The 23,762-nt window shown below is 39.8% G+C and overlaps 1 protein-coding gene and 1 long non-coding RNA gene across 10 annotated transcripts in view; one reads left to right on the top strand and one right to left on the bottom strand.

Annotated features, from left to right (window-relative positions):
* The window catches only part of PLXNB2 (plexin B2), a 248,422-nt gene extending 246,241 nt beyond the window's left edge, over positions 1-2,181 (top strand). For all 9 annotated transcript variants that reach the window (XM_086886939.1, XM_086886943.1, XM_086886941.1 and 6 more), the window contains one exon: positions 287-2,181. In XM_086886939.1, coding sequence (XP_086743065.1) covers positions 287-391 — 105 coding nt within the window. In that variant the 3' untranslated portion in view covers positions 392-2,181. The remainder of the gene's footprint in view (positions 1-286) is intronic.
* LOC111922984 (uncharacterized) overlaps positions 2,172-23,762 on the bottom strand; it is a 25,296-nt gene continuing 3,705 nt past the window's right edge. The window contains exons 3-10 of the long non-coding RNA XR_002860858.2: positions 22,004-22,079; positions 19,149-19,241; positions 16,195-16,273; positions 15,202-15,314; positions 12,617-12,776; positions 7,805-8,041; positions 4,440-5,758; positions 2,172-2,741 (exon numbers count right to left, since the gene is read on the bottom strand). This is a non-coding gene — a long non-coding RNA (uncharacterized LOC111922984). The remainder of the gene's footprint in view (positions 2,742-4,439; positions 5,759-7,804; positions 8,042-12,616; positions 12,777-15,201; positions 15,315-16,194; positions 16,274-19,148; positions 19,242-22,003; positions 22,080-23,762) is intronic.

The raw sequence follows: 23,762 nt of genomic DNA, 5'->3' as shown, positions 1-23,762 counted from the left end.
GCTCCATTTTGGAATGTAATATTTTACAAGATAAAGTACTACCTATTAATTTGCTTGTATCACAACATAATGGGAAACATTACAGCAACTTAGATAAAGTAACAGAGACAATCATTTTTACTGTCTTTGTGAAAAATTAGAACATGGGGCCTAATAGATGGACTTTGGTACAGAGTGAAAACAAAAGACTCTTTAAAACCAAAGTAGTATCAAACACTTGGTCTCAGAACTATGTCATACATTTTAAGCTAAATTATTCTAAACTTTCTGTGTTTATATCTTCCAGATTATAAATGCACTTGAAGAGGATCCAGCTGCACAAAAAATGCAGCTTGCCTTCCGTTTACAGCAAATAGCAGCTGCGCTAGAGAATAAAGTGACTGACCTTTGACTCAAAAGCCGCAATAAAGAAATCTGATCTGAAGATGTTCAAATTCATTCTTCCTGTTAAGGAAATAGTGTTCTATTTTTTAATGTATAATTACAACTTTAAATGAAAGATTTCATGGTTTTTTGATAGCAGAGGTGTAATGTAAAGAATTTTTACTGTAAATTATGCTTCTAATTAAAAGCTGTGTTGTGTGTAAATGAATCTTCTGTGGGAAAGAGAGTCCTTTGGTTGGGGGCAGGGTGGGGGGTGGAAGAAGAAAAACCTATAGTTCTTTTGATTTAGTAGAATCTGAGACATCAGCATTTAGGATTCATTATGCAAGTAAATTCAATATTATAGCATCCTTTCTACCTTAAGCAATATTTGTACTAGGAAAACAATAACATACTCAGAGACACATGCAATATCCCCTTTTATTTTGATAACTGGAATTTGACTTCCATAGAGCTCTGAAGTTTGGTCTGTGCTTATAATGAACATAGTGAATAAAGCATCCAATTTCTCTGCAAGATGTAAAAATGGGTTTTGCTACCACACATGGTTCTAAATTTAATTCTTTATCTCAATGGTGATGCACAGTATTGCACCCACCACAGTTGACTGTGAGAGAAATAAGAGTAATGTGTAGAAGAGTTCTACTGATGAAGTCTTGTTCGGTTCAGAAGTCACTGCAAAGAAGGAATTAGTCCTTAAAACTTTAAAACTCTTTGTTATTATTGTGAGTTTTATGATATATGCTAATGTGCCTTACTTGTACTAATTCTGTGAATCTGATGAATGGTTTTGTAAAAAGAAGCAGATCAGAAAAATAAGTATTTATGTGCTATTGAATGACTTTTGTGTGAAAAACATGACCAGCAGAATGCTTGTAATTAGCTGCTTGCCGAGAGTGTGCTGTTTAACATGATTTGATTATGTATAATATCCTATTTTAGAATGGTTCTGATGATTTTTTATTTGAATCTTGGAACTGTCCTAGAAATACCATCACTTGTTTTTATTGTATCTGTGATGTAAAATACTAGTATGATATTGGAAAAATCATATACCCATCTATTGAAAACCACTCGGTCAGTTTTGAGCCTTGGAATGCTGCATTTGATTGAATACACACTATAATCCATAGCAAAGAAAATTGAAATAACTTGTCAGAAAGTGTGTGTTTACAATATAGGTAAGCTTCGTACAAATCAAAAAGTTAGGTACGTCTTCTTAAATTGCTGTATTGCACATCAGAGAACTTTACTTCTCTTTGTCTTGCAAGTTTTTGGCAGTAAAGTAGCATTTTAATGAAGTGCTGCCATCTGTACTCCTTCATTCATTGTCCTGCCAAGCACTGGGACTCTGCTGACTCTCAGCAAGCTAATGCAGTGTCTGCCGCCCGCTCTCCCTGCCTGGTAGGTTGTCACACACTGACTTTTACTGTCTGTTGGTATTTTTTTTTTCTCCCATTTTGAAATTTTCCTGGTATTTGTCAGTGGGCCTTTCCTTCGGTTTCTGAAAATCAAAAGCCTCACCAGAACTGGTTTCCTGCCCAGTAGGCTGTGAGTGGTTTTTTTTGGTTTTTTGTACTCGACTTCTTGCATTTGTCTATAATCATTCCTGAACCTGCCTGGGCTGTAAGTTATTTTATACTGTTTAGGACTGAGCTATATGACTTCTACAGGAAGGTGCTTTGCCAGTTATTCTGTCATCAACAAAGACATCCTAATTTCATGGCTAATCTGTTTCTTTTTCATTATTTGTAAATCCTGTTAATTGTAAATCAAATACAATGTTGTTTTTTTCCACCAAGTGTCAGCGGATCTTTACTGAAACTGGGGGGATGGGTGTTGAGAGGATCTGTAATGCTTCCTCCGGGAGTGATGGAGCAGCAGCGTCCATCAGTCTGTGGTTGGGAATGGAGGAGTGCGGCACATCCTGCAGATGGAATGCCTGACATCATGCCCTTTTTATTGGCATTTGCTCTGAAAAATGACAGTACTCTGGAGAAGCAAGGATGTAGTGCAAAATACCAGAGTGAGCTCTTGCCTGATGTATCTTGGGACTTGAAAACCAATTAAAATACAGGTTCAGCAGCATCTCTCCAGAGAGACCAGAAAGCCCTGCTTGAGCAAATAGGGCTTTCAGAGGGAACATTATATGTCCCCCATCAGCAGTGACTTGACACAGAGCAGTTGCAGGCTGCAGCTGTGGGATGCAGCAGTGCTCTATCCGGATCCTACCTGTGAGGCCACATGAGACACGTGTCTGCTGGCATGTGCGAGTTCATGATGGATCCATCAGTCATTCTTGGTACCCTTTTCTCACATCCTGGGAAATTTGAGGGCTATTGGTGCTGCAGTGCTGTCTGCCAGGAACACAGAGGCAGATAACTGTGAGCAACTGCACAGCTACAAAGAAACCTAATGCCAGTTCTTCAATTTCTTCAAGTCCCCTATCCTGAAAGCTCAAAGTTGAAATTTAAATTGAAGAACTGAGCTTGTTTATTTTATTATGTCCCCTTTTGGCTAAGGTCCTCCATTGCTTGTTTTTCCCCTCTGGTGCTCTTTTGTCCAGGCCTAGTTTTTGGTTCCAGTTTTCATTACATTTTAGCAATCTGATTCTTCAAACCTTCGTTCTCGTCATTTGTTTTCTGCTGCTCCTGACATCTGGTTCATCTACAAGATAAAAGCTCACTGGGGGTCTTGCTCCTTTTCACCCCTTCTGCAGCTCCTCTAAGGGGTACTTCTTAAAGCATAAGAACCTTCTTTCTCCCAAATAGGAATCACTTTACTCCATAGCAGCAGCTGTGAGCAAAGTCACTTTGCGTGGACATCTCTGAGACCTAGATCAGAGGCTGATACAGGCATTTGACCACTGCCAGCAGGTCTCAATCTCATTACTGACAGCAGTCTCTCCGAGGTTTTGCTTGCCTCCTCACCATGCCAAATAGAGATGTCTTATGATGGGACAAGGTCCCTGCACCTGCTTGTTTGAAATGTAGTAACTCACCCAACTGAACAGGAATGGGTTTTTTTTTGTCTCTGACCAGAAATTCACTGTCTATTCCTTAGTGCCAGGTTTCCCTCTGACCCCTTACTTGATCTTTTTGCTGCTCTCACAAAGCTATCTCACCTCAGCTGTCTCACATATGTGAGGCATTCATAATGTCTCCTGAAGATGACTTCTCTGTTACACCCTACTTGACCCTCTCCCTTCTTCACCCTGCTGTGTTGGACACATTTCTTAGCCCGCTGAGTCTGAACTGTATTTACACGCACTCTAAAGTTGGCCTTTCTGGTAACCTTTTGAAAATAAACAGAGCCATCACTATAAACAAAACCATACAGGGAATTCAGAAATTCCAACTGGAATTCACAAAATCACAAACTGTCATAACATGGGAAGATTTTTAGTCAGCTGCATAATGACTTAAAATGGCTCTGAGCTTGAAATTCAGCTGTCCTGGACTTACCAGCACTGATGAGTTTTTGTGACCAGTACTTCATTGTTCCAGATACTCCAGCCCTATCAGTAGATATGTACCTACATGGCCTAAAAAAACCCAGTCTCTGAATCTGATAGGAAAACCCCTCATTTACATGCTTCATAGAGTTCAAATGCCTCTATTTAGCCTGATAATGGTTCTAGTCAGGGTTCCCAAATGCACTTAAGCATGTGGTGTAACAGTTCTCTGAGGAGTTCCTTTCTAAAGAATTTGATCTTGAGCAAAGATTCCTTAAGACTTTTCCCAAGTCTGTTGTCCTTTCTTAGAAAAAACTTACAGGGGAAATTGTTTCAGTTTTTTTTTTCCTTTTTATCTCTGTCTAGAGATACCATTCAGAGCAGTGAGACAGTCATCTTCAGAGCTTTAAAGGAGAATGTCTACCTGCCATTTTTCTACCAACCATTGACTTGAGTCCTATGTTATTCTGCCTTACACTCAGATAAGTTGAAATTTGGCACTTTGAGTCAATAGAGTTGATGCACTGGAAATGTAAGCACTGTTGCCCTTGTGACTTGCTTTTATCCCTCATTCCAAGCTCAGTACAATCAAACTCTGTACCTGAAGCATTCCATGTTCTCCATCACACAAAGTTCTTCTCTTGGTTGTCTGTTTTGCCAGATCTGCCTGGAGCACAGGATTCCCTGAAGAATGAATGACAGCAGAACACAAGCTATAATGATCAGTGGTTTTTATTTCTCAGACCCTACATACTTAGTCTGTGGGGTTTTTTTATTTTGAAAAACCCTCCTTCAGTTGATGATGAGTTTGAAAGGTGGAATTGTAAACTAGAGTTGGTCTTTTAGCCTCCCTCTTTTGTTAGCCTTTGTCTTGATGGGGCCCAAAAATGATGGTGGAATTCTTGGTGTTTGACAGTTCCTGCAGAACAGAAGGAAAAGAGACTTTCCAGAACCACAGTTACAAGGAAGCTTTCAAAGGTTTAGTTTTCTTTAAATTATGTCCCCTTTTGCCTCAGTATCAAGGAACATTCCTCCACCCATTAGAGAAGAAAGTGGTTTCCCCTGAGCAGGCTTGTAATAACCATCTATGCTGTGAAAGATCACTGCTGTTGTACCAGACAGTCAGGGCTGACTTCTGTCTTGCCGATGCATACTGCTTGCTGCTGCATGTCATTACCAAAGGGGACAAATCCTACTGTCATTCATAGCCAGGCCATCAAAAGCTATTTCATTTACTCATGTATTCCTGTTTCTTTGCTGCTTCTCAGATAATTGCCATTTGAACCAGAAGAGAGTTTGAGTGCTTTCCTTCTTTTTTTAAGCTTTTAAAGTACCTATGTGTCTTACCAGATTGGACACTTTAGAAAGAAACTATTTCCTCAGTGGGACAGAGGACAATAGATCTCATACAGCTGTATATGGCTCATCTTAAAAGGAAATAAAAGTCCCACCATGAACCCCACACTGTGTTTTTGAAATCCTTTATTCAGTGCTCTAATTCTGAACAATGTTTTTGGCTTATTTAATTGTCCTCAAAATTGAATGTTGAACAAAACTCACTTTTTTCTTTTAATCTACTGTAATAAGAAAGGAGTGAAATGAAAAAATGTATTCCTTTGATTCCCTTAATCTTTTCTCTCCTGTGGCTATGCTCCTATTCAGTAAGAGATCATACTTGCTAGTTGCAGAGCCTGGACGCCAATTCATGGGATTTAAAACAAACCCAAATCCATGTTTCCTGCAGCTACATCTAGGTCCATGGCAGTGCTCACAATTGTGAAACTGCCTCCAGGATGTTATTTGGAATACTATTATCGTGAGTCTGGCTGCTGTCCTCATCTTCCTTCACGTGATCCTTCTTCGTGTGGGTTTTTACCTTGTGTTTCAGTGGCACTTTCTGAACCTCAATGCTACATTCCTCTGAAAGGAAGGAAACAATCACTGCCTGGATTAATCATGCACTTTTCATCCCCAAAGCACCCCATGGGCACTCAGACCCTCCCAGGCTCAGCACACTGGAAAATTATAGAAGTGGATTTTTTTGTGCTAGAGCAGACAGCCTTACTGAAACACAAAACATTTCTATCTTTCTAAGGTAAAACACACTTGTTTTGTTAATAATGTACCCTACACATACATTACTATTCACTTCTGATGTGCATACATTGACCTCTGATGTATCAGTGGCCTTTTGGCGACTTTTGGCCTAGGTTGGTCTGAACTCCACCTAAAGTCTGCAGCACTCTACCCTAGACTGGAGGCTGCACTATGCTAGCCCTCAACTAGAAAGTGACATGGATATTAACATCATTTTACCTTTAAACAAGGCTAGATTCACACAGCTCACTTGCTTGGTGTGGATCTTTAGCCTCATTGCTTCTTTCAATGGACTAAAGTTTGTCTTGTGAGGCTGCTATACAGTTATGATATCCAAAAGTCCCATAATGAGGCCTTAATGTCCAGCAAAGGGAATAGAAAGACTGCCATCATTTTCAGCAGCAGCAGTTTCTTCTGCTCAGCTCTCAATGTATATTCCACCCTTTATTTTAACGTGGCCTTATTTTGTTTCCTTGTGCACTTGAAGCCGTGACAATCCTCTATTTGTATTCTGGCACATTACTGCTGGAGATGAGATCATCCATCTAGGTTTTGTGTTATTTTGGAGCTACAGGTTTGGTATGTAATAGGGTCATGCCCTGGTGTGCTTAGTCCTCTTACAATAATATTCGATAGAGAGCTGTGTCAAGTTATGGCTTTGCTGGCTGTGTGTGAAGATTCATATGCTGATTGCTTTGACCTGCCTATCTATAGTAAGAGCCTGCAACTGCCCAAGGATCATCACAGCTTTTGATTTAAGTTATGGTTGTGATTTTATCTTTCTTTTCAGCGAAAGGAAGATTAGAAATGTTTTGTTTGCCATTTAACTGGAAAAAGTTAATGGTTTAGCTTCATTTCTTTAAGAAAATAGGAAGAAAGGGGAGGTGACGTCCTTTTTCTGTCAGGTGGTTTTGTACTATTCTTTTCTTAAGTTAACAAAGACAGTGACGACAAAGAACACTTGAGCACTGCTGTCACTGACATAAGTTCCTTTGTGGTTAATCATTCATGTGAACTAGCAGGGCAAGTGTTTTAATACAGAACTTAAATTTAATTTCAATCTGTGCTGTCCATCATTGTCTCTCTTTAGCTGATTTTTGAGATGACAGCACACACAATGTATCTAAGATTAGATTCTGGCTTTAAATATTTAGAGTCTGAATCACATCTATTTGTACTTCATTCCAAGGTTGAAGTAATGTGGCAGGACACACACTCTGCAGTAGTTAAAACAAATCAAAGGAGTGCTGAATTATTAATTTTAAACTTTTAACCAATTCCTCTTTGTGGGCCTGCACCCATGTGCTTCTTGGGGTGAGCTGGGGATTGCCAGCTGGGCTGGAGGCTCTGCCCTGCACACAGTGCCCTTGTGCTGGTCTGCCTGCCAAGGTCATTTCCCCACCTGCTGGGCTAGCTGAGGGCTGTTTGTGCTAATGGCTCCTGTTCTAATGGCTCCTAGGCTCTAGACCAAGGTATGGGTCTAGAGACATGAGTGACTTACAGAGCCAGTTATAAGGAGCACCCAGATGAAACATAGCTTATTGAAATACTAATTTGGAATACAGAAAGTCAAAACAATGCAGAGCAATGCTAAGAGGAATAAACAAACCTCAAAAGCCAGAATCAACTCTGAACTCCAGAGGTATAAAGAGAACCTAATGTAAAAATCCTGTTAGAAACAACCCAGTTCACACTCACTCTGCAGTTACCAACAGCTCTGGGAAACACTAGATTGTATTAGAAAGCCTGCGGTGCATAAGTAGAAGAATACATCTATGAAGTACCTGCACTTATAAAGCTCTTACCATTGTGGTGCTCCTGCAGAAGTGTTGAACAAGAACATGCTAAAATTTTAAGTAAATATGTTACCTGCCCTCTTTCTCTTTTTTTCCTAAAGTAATGAGACCTTTTTAGCTTCCCTGATGAATGGCTGCACAACAGATGTGTATCATATTCATAGTCACACTATGCTCCACAAGAGATGAATGTTATAGTGATTTTTTTCCAAACTTCCCAGTGACTGTCCTCTGTTTACAAGTTTTTCCACAGATGCTGATGTTCCACTGTTATTCCAGCAATGTATAGCTGGGCTTTGTTATGGGCTATCTGCAAGAAAAGAAACCAAACCCAGATATCAGCATTCCTTGATAACAAACTCAGATACTTTAATTTTTGTGCCACTTCTCCATAATTGTTTCTGCTTGGTTTTTTTGTTTTGTTTTGTTTTGTTTTTACAGCAGGAAATTCCTTTACTAAGGACATTCTAGCCTTGCAATCCAGAGTATTTTCTTTCTCTAAATGGAGTTGAATTCTGTTCTCATTAGAACTACTGGGTATTTTTCTCAGATCTAAAATTCAAGAATGTGACACAGACACAGTTATCATATCACACAACAGCTATCAGCCATATCACCCATGCCTGTAATGAGAAAATAAATACACCCAAATTACTAAGCAATAAAGAAACTGGTGAATGGATGGGATCAGGTCCATCTGCATTCACTTTTCAACATGGTCTTGTGTATTAACATAGCAGGAGCTTTGATCTGGTTATTACTATGCTGCAGATGTTGCCCCTGCTCACCCTGGATCTAATGAAGCATACCAGGGGTCCCTAGTCATTTAAATGGACTCTGAATCTCTCCTGCAATCTCTAGGAGATTTACTCTAAAATCAATTCTGTTTGCTCTAAAATCAATACAGCTAGTGCTTTAACATGATCAGCACAAGAGAGGAAACTGGAGGTGGATGCAGGTGGCTGAGGTGGGGAGAGAAGGGAACGAAGCAGACTGTTTATCAGCTTGATACCATTGTCCAAGTGCCTGTTCTGCACACAGAAGGTTGGCAATCCCTGAGCCTGGCAATTAGACATCAAGATTATCATACAGAATGACTCCTGTCTTCATCTAAAAACCTTGAAATGTTTTACAAATGATAATTAAGCTCTGTGAGGTTGTATCCTGCTCCTGGTGATGCAACAAAAAACAAAAAAGTAAAAAATTAAGGCAAAACCTACTCACCTTAAGTTAGAGCACAAGTCAATTGCATGGCTGGGAATAAAACATGAGATTCCAGATCCTTGGATCCTAAATCTAACCTGCTGGCATACTACATACAGAAAAATTAAAATTTATCCAGCTAAATTGCCATCTCCATGCTACAATTTTCCATGGCTTTGTAGAGGAAAAAAAAATTCACACACGAAAGAAAAACTCCTGTCTGTGCTTAAATATATAGCTTTTTGTTGAAAAGAAGTCCGCCCAAGTTGCAGCCTGCAAACCAGGGAGATTTAGTATCTATGAAAAGGATATGCGAGGCCTGGTTTTCAGCGTTTCTCAGCATGTCGGTACAGTGTAACTCTGCCAGCCTGTAGCAAGCTAAAGAGTGTAACTTTGTCACCACCTACACTTGCCTAAAGTGTTGTGCACATACACCTATAGGTGAAGTGTGTATTCCCAGAGGACAGCCAGCTGGACATGACCACCTGTGGCACAGAACTTGCTTTTGCCAGGAGACAAATGCAGCTATTCTGTGGTCACATCCACAGCCCCACTGCAGTCCCCAGGGCTCTGGCTGTGCTCCTCTTTAAGCTGATATTTAACCTGGGCATCCCTGCCTGAACTGCAGAAGTCATACCTCTCTTTCTACCTCACCAAGCACACAATGATGCGTAAACAGATCCTTGATCCTCACAAACAGGGGTCCTGTGCATGCCCCAGCTATGAGCAAAGCCCTGCAGGACTCACAGTGCCACCTCAGGGAGAGAGCAAAGAACTTGTGCCCTGTGCCCCTCTCCCAGACCATTTACAGGCTCACTGGGCTGGCATCAGCTCCAGCTTGCATGGCCCTGACAGAACTCATGGCCACACACCACAGTCCAGGCTGAGCACCGCCACACTCCAGGATGTGGCAGCAGGGAAACCTGTGTTCCCTCTCCTGGGACAGTCCCTGTCTCACAGGCCAGCTGAGCACACCAAAGAGATACCCAGGCAGCAAGGCAAGCCTCACCCCAGCTCACAGCACCAAACTGGTGTTGAGAACATCAAACCGGTTTTCTCAAGCTGAGTTAAATATTGCCATGGTGCAAAACTGATTATGACTGGATAAATATTTCCACACAGGCATGATGACAGGAATGAGTGAAGCTGACTGGTCCTTCTGGATTTGGTTTGGGGGATTTTTTGGGAGGAGAAAGCATTTGGTTGAGCTGAATGAAACAGAAGATATTATAAAAATACAACATAAGTGATACAAAGAATTATATGGTATTTTAAAGATTATTTTTTTTTCTTTTTCAAATTATGTAAAATGCCATTTAACTGGAGTAAGGAAATTTGATTTTACAGATACTTATATATACATGTAACTATATATGTGAGGAGGGAGTGTTGTATAACCACATTTAACTATACCACATGCCTTTAATAAAACTTTCCTGTGGGAAAGTCTTAGAGATTTTTAATCCAGGCAGCTAACCATAAAGTTTTCTCCTTAACAGTAAATTATGACAATTGCCCAAGGCTTTAACATCCCTGCATTTTGCTCTCTGCTTTGAATTAGATTGTGATGATCAATATTAATAGTCTCTGCTCAGATATGGTCATTGCAAAACCAAGATGAAACTGTCTTTGCCTCTGAATTTCACTGCAAATGTGAACATTCATCAATACTTACTCAAGATATAAATGATAAAGAGAACAGCTATATCATGAAAGAAAGAGCTTAGTTAAAATTTAACCTCCGTGCCATACATCTAGAATATTTTCCAGAAGCAACTGTAGATAGTGGTATTGCAGGAAAGACAGCAAAACCTATGAATATTTGTGTTCAGCATAAAACTTGTCCACTCCTAACTGTTCTGTGGAGTAAGAAGGCATAAAATTTTCTTTGTGTGATCACAGCTTTTTCACACTAGCTCTCAGACATACTCATAGCAGCTTTTTGTCTCCAGCTGTCACTGTTTAGAATATAAAAATTGCCTACACATCTATTTAGAACAACAATATAACCCAAAGAAGACAAAATACCCACCCCCTCCAGTGCCATCAGCTGTACTGTATCAGCATGCTTTTCCTTCAGCTGGGTGGTTTTGCTGCACACACGGCATGAAGAGACAGCTGCACCTTGCTTGGGCTGACCCAGGACATGTCACCCTCTGCAGAACAGGGCTTTTGCTTCCTGGCCTGAATTTGCTGTCACCCTAAAGTTCACCTCTGCTGCTTGACAAGAATTATCTCAAAACCTTTTGCTTGGGCTCTCTGATTCAACGCATAAATGCATCTGCAAGGCAAGGCAGAAAAGGTGTCTGCCCAAAAGAGGGCAAGGCCAGAGGGAAATCTTTCAATAAACCATTGGTAAAAAGCAGCAGTTTAGCTGTTTGAATATCAAGTGGTCTTGGAGAGAAGTGAGTCATTTTTCAAAGAGTACACTGAGCCACCGGGAGCAGGAGGAAAAAGGAAATATGAATTTTTAAAGTAGATTTTGTATGACTCAAGTCGAACACATTCATCATTGAAATCAGTACATGGAGGTTGCTGCACTAATGACCCTTCAAACCTGGGACATGCCACGTTACTCATCTGCTCTCCTCAGCAATAAATTCCCAGGAGAGTAATGCACAAAGGTGTGTCCACAACTCCTCACTGTCACCAGGTAAAAAGAGAGCTTAAAACCAGGAGACAACATGTCCCATGTTCACCACAGGTTTGTCCGAACTGTGTATTCCATCATTCCAGGAGGTAGAAACACAGTTATGGTGGACAGTTTGACCAACTACTCTAGGAGTAAGGAATAAAAAAATCTATGAAACAGAGGTTTGGCAGTATTTGCTTTCTAGTAAACCTTGAAATATCCTCTATTTTTTCTAGGTGTTCACTAAAATCATGAAGGCTCACTTCTGGGTTCTACAGACTGGAGCTTTAGGAAAATACAAAATATCCTGAGTCTTAGGCTGCAGTCTGATGTGACAAGCTTGATCTCCAGCTCAGAGGAGCAGAAGGATTCATTTGTTGCTCTCCCCTTTGCAATTTCGTGTTCCTTTCTCAGCCAAGAAAAGAAGAAAAGATTTTTGCCAGGCACTGCCACACTATAGAATGCCCAGAAACAAAGAAACCTACAGGCATTTTTGCATCCATTTATTTTTCTCAATGTTTTAATGATTTATTAAGCAATAATGATAGAAAAGAGATGGCAAGTTCTTACACTGTCTTATACCTAAAACCACCAGGTTCTGTTTCAGGAATTTTCTTTCAAACTTAATCACTTCATCAGCTCCATTTGTAGATTTCTAGTAAAACCTTGGACCCTTTAACTGAACCTCTGGAGGTGAGTTTTCTCCCATTTTTTATTTTGACTTCTCCCTTGTTGCCTCAACAATTAACACCCCTCATCTTTTCATCTTTACCCACCCAATCACCCTACACAGCCCACCTACACTCACATGAAGTCTATTACCTCCTGCAGCCTTACCAGCTTTTACCTTTAGGACCTACTAGCCAATCACTTCATTAGATCCTGTAAAAATTCATATTGGAAAAGACTTCAGAAAGGCACAACCTCTCTCTGCTTAGGACCTCACCTCAAGTACTGTGCCTGGTCTCTTTGTCCCAAACAGTACAAGAAAAATATCTATCAACCAGAACACGTAGGGCCATGGTGCCAGCTGCATGCTGGAGCACTTACCCTTGAGGGGGGAGTGGCTTTCCCAGTCTTCAGACAGTCTCAGATACCTAACAAGAAGTCATTTGAATCACAGAGCCAGTCTCTTCATGGTGTGGCATGTCAGAAAGGCAACAGGCATTAGGCATAGGCCAACACCCATTTCATGAACTCCCAGATGAGCCTGTGGCCAGAAGAACAATACCATTTTGTTTGGATTGCAGTCCCTGGCTTGCACTGTTTAGAAAACAAATAGATCTCTTTTTAAGACTACAGATCTATACATACTAATGTCAAAATATCTAACATGCTACATCAGTCACCCAAACCCCTCCCTCCAGTCAGTAAGAGCATCAAAGACTTCATTTTCTCTATTATTAGGTATATTGTTTACAGCAACACAGAAGATCACAGAGAGAGTTAAAAGGATATTTGCCATCTCTCATTCACAGTGTCAACACTGTCACTTGGGTAAAAGGCTCTTTGGGTAAAATGCTACATCTGGAAGGTCTGAAAGTCTGAGAATTTGTTCCTTAAAGATTTTGGTGTCTGATTCCTATGGGATAGGAGGGGTAGAGGGCTGTATCTGTGCACCAGTTTCTCTTATTTGGAGGCAGGCTATGTTTTGCAAATCTTGTTTTCCTCTTTTTTGCAAATGGGCAGTTACTAGTCATTCACTCTATGTTGTTTATAATTTTCTGTTCTTTCAGAGTAATTTTCAAAACACTTTGATTTTCTTTTCAGCTGTGAAAGAATAATCCAAAACCAAACATGTTATTCTTTGAAATTAACTCACTAAAGCTGGTTTCCCTATAAATTTGACTGAAGTGGATGATTAAGAAGTCTTCTCTACAAATAATGCTTCATGCAATACAGCTGTAATGAGACTACAGTCTGATTATTTAAATGGATGAACATTTCTATTTACTGCAAAATCACTTCTGGCTTGCCCTATATTTAATGCTTAATGAGACTTTGAAATCACAGTAGTGGTTTCACACATTGTTAGGAAGGTCAACTCCAAAAGCTGGTTACTTCAGTCCTCAGAGTTGACTCTGGCCTTCATGTTCCCCTAGGGCACTAATTAAATTTAAAGTATGAGTTTTACCAAGAACCTGAACTTTGGAGTTAGCTTCCATATACTGCCTATTTTCATGCCCTGCACAAAGCAGATGCAACGTTATTTGGCCCAAGTGGATTTCTGATGTCCTTTAAAGAGGTTCTAAATCTCTCTAGCAGAAATTTTAAGATGTGTCATATATGCTGGGTCTTATTCAACAAACTGATATTATATACTGCAACTCTTTTTGACATGTTTCTCTGCGGTCTGATAAAATAGTTCTTCAATTGTCTATTATTCTGAATTGTTACAAAGGACTTCTAGGATGAGCATCCGTGTGATCTAGGATCTGAAGGCAGATCACTCATTTAAGTACAGCCAGATATCTCTGGCTGAGAGATGGCTGAGAGAAGAGGAAAGTTATTAGGGCACATGGTTTGAACCTGCACCATGCCTGAGCCACCCTGTCCTCCTTCTCGGCACTGCTGGGCTTGCTGTGGCAACAGACTGAGAAATAAAGTGTAGCCAAAGATACATGTGCTACTGTACAAGGTAGATATGACCAGAAGCACTTTCATTGTTTGTCTCCAGACTCAGGTACTTTCAAAGCTGGCAGACAATTGTGGTTTGAATACTTCGCATTAGGGAACAGTCAAAGAGAAAGAAAATTGCCTGGCAGTACAAGAGGATTGAGAATGAGATATTTGCTGTATTTTTAAGTAATGACAGCATAATGATACCCAAGAGGGAGCTGTGTGATGATCCTTATTGATTCCAGTAGGTGGTTCTTACAGTGGTGGCGTCTGCTGTTCTTTTTTAGAGAGGGATGCCACCAAACTGGAGTGGAGAAGGAAAACCCTTCCCAGCAGATCGTTTTAATCCTTGCTGATTGATCAGAGGAGGAGTGTGAAGCCTTTAGAGAGGCACCTTTTCCTTGACTGTCATTTTACAGAACTAGAGGCCCGCCAGAAAAATCTCACTCAGAAAGGAACTTCCTCACATTTCCATGTTTTTTTACTTTGTTTTTGTACAGATGTCTAGTTCTCCTGCCAAATTCTCCAGCTTAGTGCACATGAGACAGAAAATATGATATGGATCTGAGAGAGCTGCATTCTACAGTACTTAGCTGAAGGGGTAACTGGAGTCTTTTAGAGGCCAAAAAGTCCTACATGACACAGGTCTGTTGTGAAGGAAAATAGAACTTGATAGACTTCTAAGTGAAACTGATTTTTTACAGTAAGCAGAGCAGTGTGTACACTGGAACAGGCTACCTAGAGAGGCTGTGGATGCCCCCATCAGTGTTAAAAGGCCAGGTTGGATTGTGCCCAAAGCAACCTAATCTAGGAAAAGATGTCACTACCCACAGCTGGGGAGGTTGGACTGGACAACCTTCAGAGGTCCCTAGCAACCCAAACTATTCCATGAGTCTGTGATTTATCAAAAAGTATTTCACCTTCCCAGGTAACATGCCAAAGAGCTCTCAATAAAAATAATCTCTGCTCATTTCCTGAGTATTAACTCGTCCAGAGTATAAATGCACTGAATGTACCTGAGTATGGAGGCAAGGGGAAGTGGAAACGGGAGAAAAACTTAGAGGTGAGCTGGGAGGCATCTTGCTTTTTTATTCTTTTGGGAATCCAATCTGGCTTTCCTGAACACAAACTAGAGAGAGTAACATAAAAGCAAGAGATAACAAATGCTGCCTGTTTCTGGTGCAACTCTCTGCTGAAGAATGACAGATGCATGCATATAGCCTTATCAAACATAGATATATACAAGCATCAGGTTGTTTAAAGTTCTTTTGCTTGCCTTTTTGGCCAAAGACTTAGAATAACATTGGAAAGTATTCAAGCTTAGTCAGCTGAACCAGACTTCCATTAAAGACATAAACAACCAGATAAGAAAACAGAAAAAAGAAGACAAGGAATTTGAAAAAAAGGGATATTCAGAAATTACACAGTGGGTGTGATCTAGCCAGATTCTGGCTGCTTGAGTGGGTGACACCTCTGGGCTTCTGAGGGCACTGGGCTGTCACTGTGGGGTCCACAACTCTAAAGGTGGGAATGTGGTAATCACCAGAGTAAAGCTTGCTCCTTTCAGCCCATCTGCTTTCCTGTCATTGATATTTACAGCCCCACAAATGCATGTAGGCCCAGCCGCCCATGCTTTCATTATTAGACCCAGCATGCAGCACATAAAATTTTGTTCATTAATTCCCACTTGCATATTTTTATTATTTCTCAAACACAGCCTTTGGGGGATAGTAACGAGAATCTTGGGGTTTGCTAATCTCATCTTTTTTTTCTTTAACACTTTCTTGTATGAATAGTTTTGGATAATGGCTTGACTCTGATTTTTTTTTTCTATTTTGGAGTCGTTAAATAAAAAACTCTCATCACTGTGCCCTCACCCTCTATAAATCTTTCTTGCAGTTAGGAAAAAGAACCAGAATACAGTTTCCTAAAGAAGTATTGCTATATTTCTCTATTCTAAAACATCAGTGCCATTTGCACTCATTCCTGTACCAAGAACATCCACTTACCTCCTTCTGTGAACTTCTCTCTCTTACCTTCCTTCTGAAATCAGTAAATATCGTTTTTCATCATTCAACCTTAAAAAGACTTAAAGGACAGGAATGTAGGAAACCCTTGTCAACATGGTTTTAGGGAAATAGCTCTTGTCAAATTACTTCTAAAATTATGTTACAGCTTTGATTAAGTGTGTTGTAGCTTCACAAATATCTTTGACTTCTATTGATTTGTTAAATTAATACAACATTACACTAATCTAAAAATTTGTGCTATATAACATAAATGCAATAAGGTAGAAAGAAAACTCTGGGAAACATTTCTGCCAATAGAGGATCATCAATAAATCAGTTTCACTACTCAGATTTTGTTTCAAAAGTGATGAAGGAAGAAATTGCAATTCCAGGGACAAAGACAGAAAATGCAATAAACAGTAACAAAGGACAGAGCAGAGCAAAACCCTCTGATTGCCTGGTAACCTGAGTAATCCATTCCAAAAACTGGTATAGCCAAAGGATATTCTTCCTTTTTAGAAAGATGAAGGGAAGTCTAGGCTAACTGAATAAGGGAGAGCATACAAGAAAAGACTGATGGTATGATAGACCAAAACTGTAACAACAAAACACAGCTAGGGGAAATTTGAACAGGATTAATAAACTGATTAAGTTTATAGGTACTGGTGAATGAAGACTGAAATACTCTGTGGGATTTGGAGCCTATTTTAAAAAAGGATGTTGACAAACAGAAAAAGATAAAGCAACTAAATTGAGAGCTGGAGTGGAAAAGACAAGAAGCCTGGTCTCTTTTAGCTGACCAAAATGATGATCAAAGACTGGCTAGGTAAGCATGTCAAAGGAAGAAACTACTGAGTTTTTAATTCTAGCAGTCAGAAACCTATCAAGAATCAGTTGTGAAAGATAGAAAAGGAAGGAAGGAAACAGAAGCAGGAAGAGGAGGAAAAAAAGGAGGGATGAATGGAGGAACAAGGGACAGGAAGCAGTAAGGTAGGCAAACCATAGAACCACATTTTAAAAAGCAGATGGTTAAAAATTGAAACGAAATACCAAATGAAAAGGTTTACACTTTATTATTTGCATTTCCAGATTAAGTCTACATGCTTTCTCAAACACGGCTTTCAGTGGAAAACAAAATATATGTTCATAAAGAAACAATTAATACTGCCATATTGGGTATCCTTAACCACCTGTGACATATGGGAAGCTACCTCAAATCATCTAAGGACCTCTCCTGTCTTGTAAGGTATACAATCAACAAACCATTGTTGGATGTATTGAGATCAATGGTCAAGCAAAATTTCCTCAAAACCTTGTATTAAGCATTATTTTCTCCTAAATTTTGCCATACATAAACTGTACAAAAAAACCCATACGAATTGAGTACATGCTTCACGGTTCCTTTTTTTTACAGTCACTTCATGCAGGGCAAAAAATTATCTGGTGTTTTCTTTGAGATGAAATGCTGAGGAAGCTTGTTGCCTTTGTGGTCTAGAGCAGAAGTTCAAAATATGGCACAGGAAAACTGTCTTCTGCTGGCCACAAAACATTAATGTTTTATGTTGTCTGCAATAGCTAATTTAAGAAAGGGGAGGAAATGCCAGACAGGCAAAGGACGATTAGGGAACAAAAGTGTGAGAAATAGCTGAGGTGACATCAAATGTCTTTATCAAGACCCATGAGATTATTCACTCTGTTATTCCTGTTTTCCCCATGACTGTCTTGCTGAGGGTGGGGGCGAAGCAGCTGGTCAGGAATTTTGACCAATATGGTGTCAAGCATCAGAAGTGAGCCTGAGCAGCAACTCTTTATCATGGCACTGTCATGTCACATCCTTTTCCTCCTTGTTCTTTCCTGAGAGGCACAGCAGAGCATGCAGAGTACAGTCTCTTTTGCAGCATACAGATGTGGGAGCATGGCTAGGTCAAGACACAAACTAAACTGCTGGCCAGGGCCAAGAAATACTCCTCCACATAATTCTAGGCCGTAAATCAGACATTCGCATACCACTCCCAAGAGGCAAACAAAATGCTGACCCATTTTGGCAGATAAGAGAGTTTAATGGAATGGACATAGCCTCTTCCATACCAGTTAACCTCAGTGTCAGAGGCCAAGCCTGCACACACTGACTTTGCAATCAGTGATGCACCCACGCTGTCCTCAGGCTTTAGTTCAGGTGAACAAACATGTCTTTGCATTTATAGGGTTAATAAAGTTAGCCACATCCTCACCTGTCATTAACCAACAACTTTAACAGCTATTCCTTGGAACTGACCCTGTCTCTTAAATTTTAATGTTTTTGAGCAAAAAGTATTTTCCATTTTTCCAAGCACTGCATATTGTTCTTGTCAATTTCAATGAGCTGTTTCATTATCAACTTGAAATTTCTCTATTTTCAGAGTAACCATTTAATTTATTATAATTATGCTGAGTAAAAATTAGTGCATGTATTTGTGGTACATAATTTTAAATGTTGCAATGCCTTGAGACCTTGAGAAAGACCGTATGTGTTTGCTTTAAAAGGCACTTCTGGCATAGGTAAAATTTAAACAAACAGTGCATGCAAATTAGTTGTAAGTAATCAAAAGAGAGTTCTCTACTCATAAGAGCTGATTTTTATTATTGTTGTTATCACCATTCCTGAAGCCAAAAGTTACAGAACTAGATTTCCTAATTTGACTTATTCATGAATAAACAGAAAGAACAAAAGTCTTTTTTTTTTCTCCAAATGAATAAAGTCATGTTTTTTCCCATCTTCCATACTTCTCCCAGCTAAGCAGTTTATTGTACTACCAGTGGAATGCAACAGATTGTGAAGGAGCCAAGGAGACATTTGAAAATAGATTTGTTCAGCCATACACTGCAAACAGCACATCTGTTATTGACAGAGTGAAAATAGAGTCTGCAAGGAGTTAGCACTAAATGTAATTCAGACTCAGGAACAGAATTCTTACCTAGATTTTACTTTCATATTTTACTTAGGTAAAATTGTGTCCGCTTCACTACAATTGCCATAAGTACACACAGAGGGCCCATTTTAAAGGTTCCTAGGCAATGAAAGACACCATTCAAAATCATATATTACAGTTCATTCCACATCCTGCTTGTGACACCTTCACAAATGTGAAAAATCTTGTTAAGGGAATAGAGAGATTGCAGTAAGAAGAGCCCAAACTGTTGGGCAATTAAGGTTATCAAGTCTCAGTGGACATGCCTTATTTTTTCACCTGGAAATGTTACACTACAAGAAACTGAGCTTTTTAGCTCTTCTCTGATTTCTAGAGTTCAGCATTCTGTGCAGCCAGTGTATAAATTATTTTGATGCAATCTGGGTATCTAGGGACTCTTTCTGTTTGCACCCAAGAAATTTCTTGAAAGTGCTACAGAATTTGTGGGAAATGTCAGAATCCAAGCTATTCATAACAGCAGTAATTTCCTGGAATGTAGTCCTAATTCATATCACCTAACTTCAGCTATCTAAAAGTTTCTGTAAGGTGTTTACTTTCCTATGTCCCTCTTCAGCTGGGAGGGAGGACAGGGCATGTCCAGATGGGTGACAGAGATTCACAGCAGTATGATAGGGTATTAGGTTAGACTCAACATCAGTTTCTGCATGGCTCAACTTAGTTAAAAAGATTAGCAGCTTTTGCATATAGCCATTTTCCAGTCTGGACATTCACATTCCCCATATTTTACATTAGCAATTTTTGCACAGACCCTTCTGCTTCCAGAATGCAATCTTCTCTGAACATGCACCCAGGTATTCAATATATTTTCCTAATCAGTGCAGAAAGCACATTTCTTTCTGAGATCTTCTTGGCTGCACACCATCCAAAAGCACATTGAGTTGGACTGTTCATATCCTCATTACTGGAGCTGTAGGCATTTTTGAGAGAAGAAGCCCATAAATTATGTTTAGGTGTTCAGCAACCTGCTAATGGAAGGCAGAGATTTTGTCTCTAACCTAAGCCGCCATCAGTTTACTATCAGCTGATGGCAGGATGTTGTTACCCACCACTATTTTCCAAGTGTTCAGGCAAACGCGGAACTACAACAAACACCTGTGAAAGAAAGCTGAACACAGGCAGCTTGGAATGTTTTGCTCTCCCACAAAACAATATCTGACTGTGAGTATCTGCACAGCTGCCTGTGGAAAGTTGCTCTGCTTCTGTAGATCAGACAGAAAGACTTAAGTTGTCTGTTTGGCTCTTTCTAGGAGAACCAAATTTGTTCATAATTCCCAGATCAGTACTGGCCTAGCAGAGATCGGCTAAAATGACCTGTTAAGACCTGGAGAAGGCCTTTTTTATTATTTAAAACAATTAGATTTCTTTTGAATGGAAATTAATTGAAACCACAGCCAGCCTTCAAAGAGAAAGCAGGGTAATTACATTGCTACAAGACAGTAGTTGAATTACTGGTGTAAAGGAATACTCACACATGTAACTATCCCACAGGTAATGTTATTATCAGGCTATATGTGATACAGATGCTATTGGTTCCCAGGCTGACTGTATTTTCCTTTCATATAGTCTGCTTGTATTCTATTTTCACTGACTTATTTACATCAGGATTTTTAGTCCCTTCAGAAATACAATCCTTACATCAGGTCATTAAGACCTACATCAGGTCTTAATACAAGTCCCAGCATGAGGGAATGGAGAAAGAGACTTTCTAGAGCACAACAGCCCTGATCTTGTGGTCAAGAACATTCTTCCTTCCCCACAGCTTAATTTTATTTAAAACTAGCAGTTGAACTGATACTGTGAGGTCTTTCCTAACCTTAAGTATCATTTGTTCCCAGTGAACAAATTGAAAGCTTCACAGTAACAATGTTCCTGCCGTGTCTCTGCTGTGGCATTTCCAGTATTGGATGCACTATTGTCAGGTAAACAACTACCACCTGCTTTCTTCTGTAATGTGTTCAGAGAAGCTTATAATCCTTTCCTCTACTACTTACCATATACACACACATACATATAGGGATTACAGCTGTGGGAAAATACCCTTGGTAAAACAAAATAACTTTGGCTAAGAAATACCAGAGACAGAAAGGATTAGGATATCACTTTTTCTCCACCTGGAAAGATTTTGTCTATGCATTACAATATCCTGATTTTTTTCAAACTGCTGTATTTTATTTTCAAAATTACAAAATTCACAAAAAAATACAGGAAAAGAGCTATTATGTCTGCCCAGAAAAAAAAAATAGAATAAGATAGATAAGTGTAGACTTTAAACTTCTACAAAGTTTTTAATGATTGTAGTTTGACTTTCTAGATCAATAAAAATTCTGTTCTCTATTCTCTTTACTTTGCGGGGGAAAAAATGTAAATGTTTATCATAAGCTCAGACAGAAAGTAAAGACATCTCAGGCACAATTCTTGTAGGATGGTTTCATCATATGAACAACCTGAATGAATCAATGTCTCAACACTGTTGAAAGCTGAAAAGCTTTTTTCTCTCTACTTGCCATGTTGCTTCCTTTCTGCTTTGCTCCTTCCCTCTCTTCTCAATACCTCTCTTTCCCCTTGCTCTAGCTCTGGGGTTCATCTAAGTGTCAGATTTTCATGGGCTGTTTCATGTCACTGTATCAGCTGTAAAATAAGCTATATTATCTATCACAAGAATATTTTATTTTTTTTATTCTGCATAGGGCAATACTTTATCACTTATTTCATCAGTTACAAAGCATTCAATGCTGGCCCACTAGGTAGGCAAATCAATCTGTATCTTAGAATGGTTACTGCTTTATTTCCTTTTCTTTCTGTTTAAATGCTACATTGGTATGAGTGCTTTCAGTGCGTACCTCAGTGCTCACTTCAGCACAGAGCTCACTGCAACAGCTCACCAGGGCAACTAAATCAGGAACATGGCTTCCTTTGCTAAAAAAAACAATCAATAGGGAGAAAAGTAGGCATATTCAAAGAGAGATTCAACTATCTGACCTGTTCTGCAAGTCCTTCCTCCTCTGTCACAGCAGGAACCCACACCAGCTCTACTCCTATGAGACATTTACATCAAGCTCCAAATTTCACTAGGACCAATCTTATCATGTACCTGCAATAAGAGGAAACACTTTCGGAGGTTGAAAACCAGCATACAGTAGCTGGCAACCTGATTCTGACACAGCTGTGCCTGGGCTATCAACCTTATACCTGAAGTGCTCTTGTTTCAGTTTCTCAACAACTATTTGAAATGGATTAGGTGGGAAGGAATACATTTTAAATGCCCAGACCAGCAGAGCCTGGGCCTTTTATTAATAATGGAAAAGGAGATAAGGAACAACTGCCATTAGTTCAGCTCCTGACTTTCTGGTATTTCTACAGAGCACTATTGTCAGACCAGCTCACACTGCTGACCTATACACCATCTAGAACCTTCTGTTTTGCCAAGGATTTTCTTAGGAGAGGAAAAGAGTAACATACATGTTGCAACATGGTATAGATTCATCTGCCAAGTTAGGGATGATAGAGCAGATGCAAAGATATGAGTCACTATGTCCAGAGGGTATGTGTCAGGGTGATGTGCAAACCTCAGCTAGTTCCTCTGGCATTGCAGATGAACCCTGAGTCATGTACAAGGCAAGTGCTGTGTCCCCAGACAACCCGTGATAATGCATTGCTGGTTGGGCTTGCAGACAAGGTTGTATTTTTAGACACAAACAAAAACCTTTTCCTGAAGCAGAAAGAAAACTGCAAACAAGTGATTTTATTTCTCCCATTTTTCAGGCTGCAAACACTGACTTGTGTTTGTTGTTAGTAAAGACTGCTGTGAGGACACATAAAACTGCAACTGGAAGATCTAACACCTTCCATGCTGGTTAGAGTGATCATCCAGGCATGCCAATACAGAAACAGCTCCTTGTTAATGAGGTGGACTGCAATCAAACACGTTCATCTTGTGAAAACCTCCAGGCCTGAAAAAGGCCAGAAAGCAGCACTGAGTGTTGCTACTGGATACTTCCAGAGCAGGAAGAGCCATGGGGAAAAGGTACTGACCAGAGTGAGAGCTGCCTACCAATCCATATCTAATTAAGATTAATGAAGGCCAACAATGCTATCTCTAATTACACCTTTCTAAAATGCTCGTACACTCTAAATAGGCCACATTCCTTTTCTCTTTTCTTTTTTTCTTAGCTATAGGTTAAAAGGTGTTTATTCTTCCTTGCTGCAAGGGATTTTTCTGGCTCTGTTTTCAAAAACCTAGAAGATCAGGGAGATAAGGGAGAAGGATGGGTAGGGCTTCACAGTGAGGCCAGATATATCACAGAAGCTGTGTGTTACTTGGACCAGAAATCCTGGACTCCATACTCAGAAGAAATTACATCTTTAGTTTTAAAGATGAAGTTTTAAGCTGACAGGCCCACTATTGCCTAAGTATTGCCTAAAAAAACATCTGTCCTTTCTCTGATCATTGAAAGCACCTCTGCTAGTAGGAATAAGTGAGTAGATGAGCTGAGCTCCAGCCATGCCTCTTCAATTTCCAAATAAATTTGTCTGAATAGTCACAGTGAGGCAAGGATCACGACCATTCCACCATAAAGATATGCTGTTCCTGAGCAGCCA

This window comes from Cyanistes caeruleus, chromosome 4 (genome assembly GCF_971803275.1).
Source record: "Cyanistes caeruleus chromosome 4, bCyaCae1.hap1.1, whole genome shotgun sequence".
Taxonomy (NCBI): domain Eukaryota; kingdom Metazoa; phylum Chordata; class Aves; order Passeriformes; family Paridae; genus Cyanistes; species Cyanistes caeruleus.
This window is presented reverse-complemented; position numbering and strand designations above follow the sequence as displayed.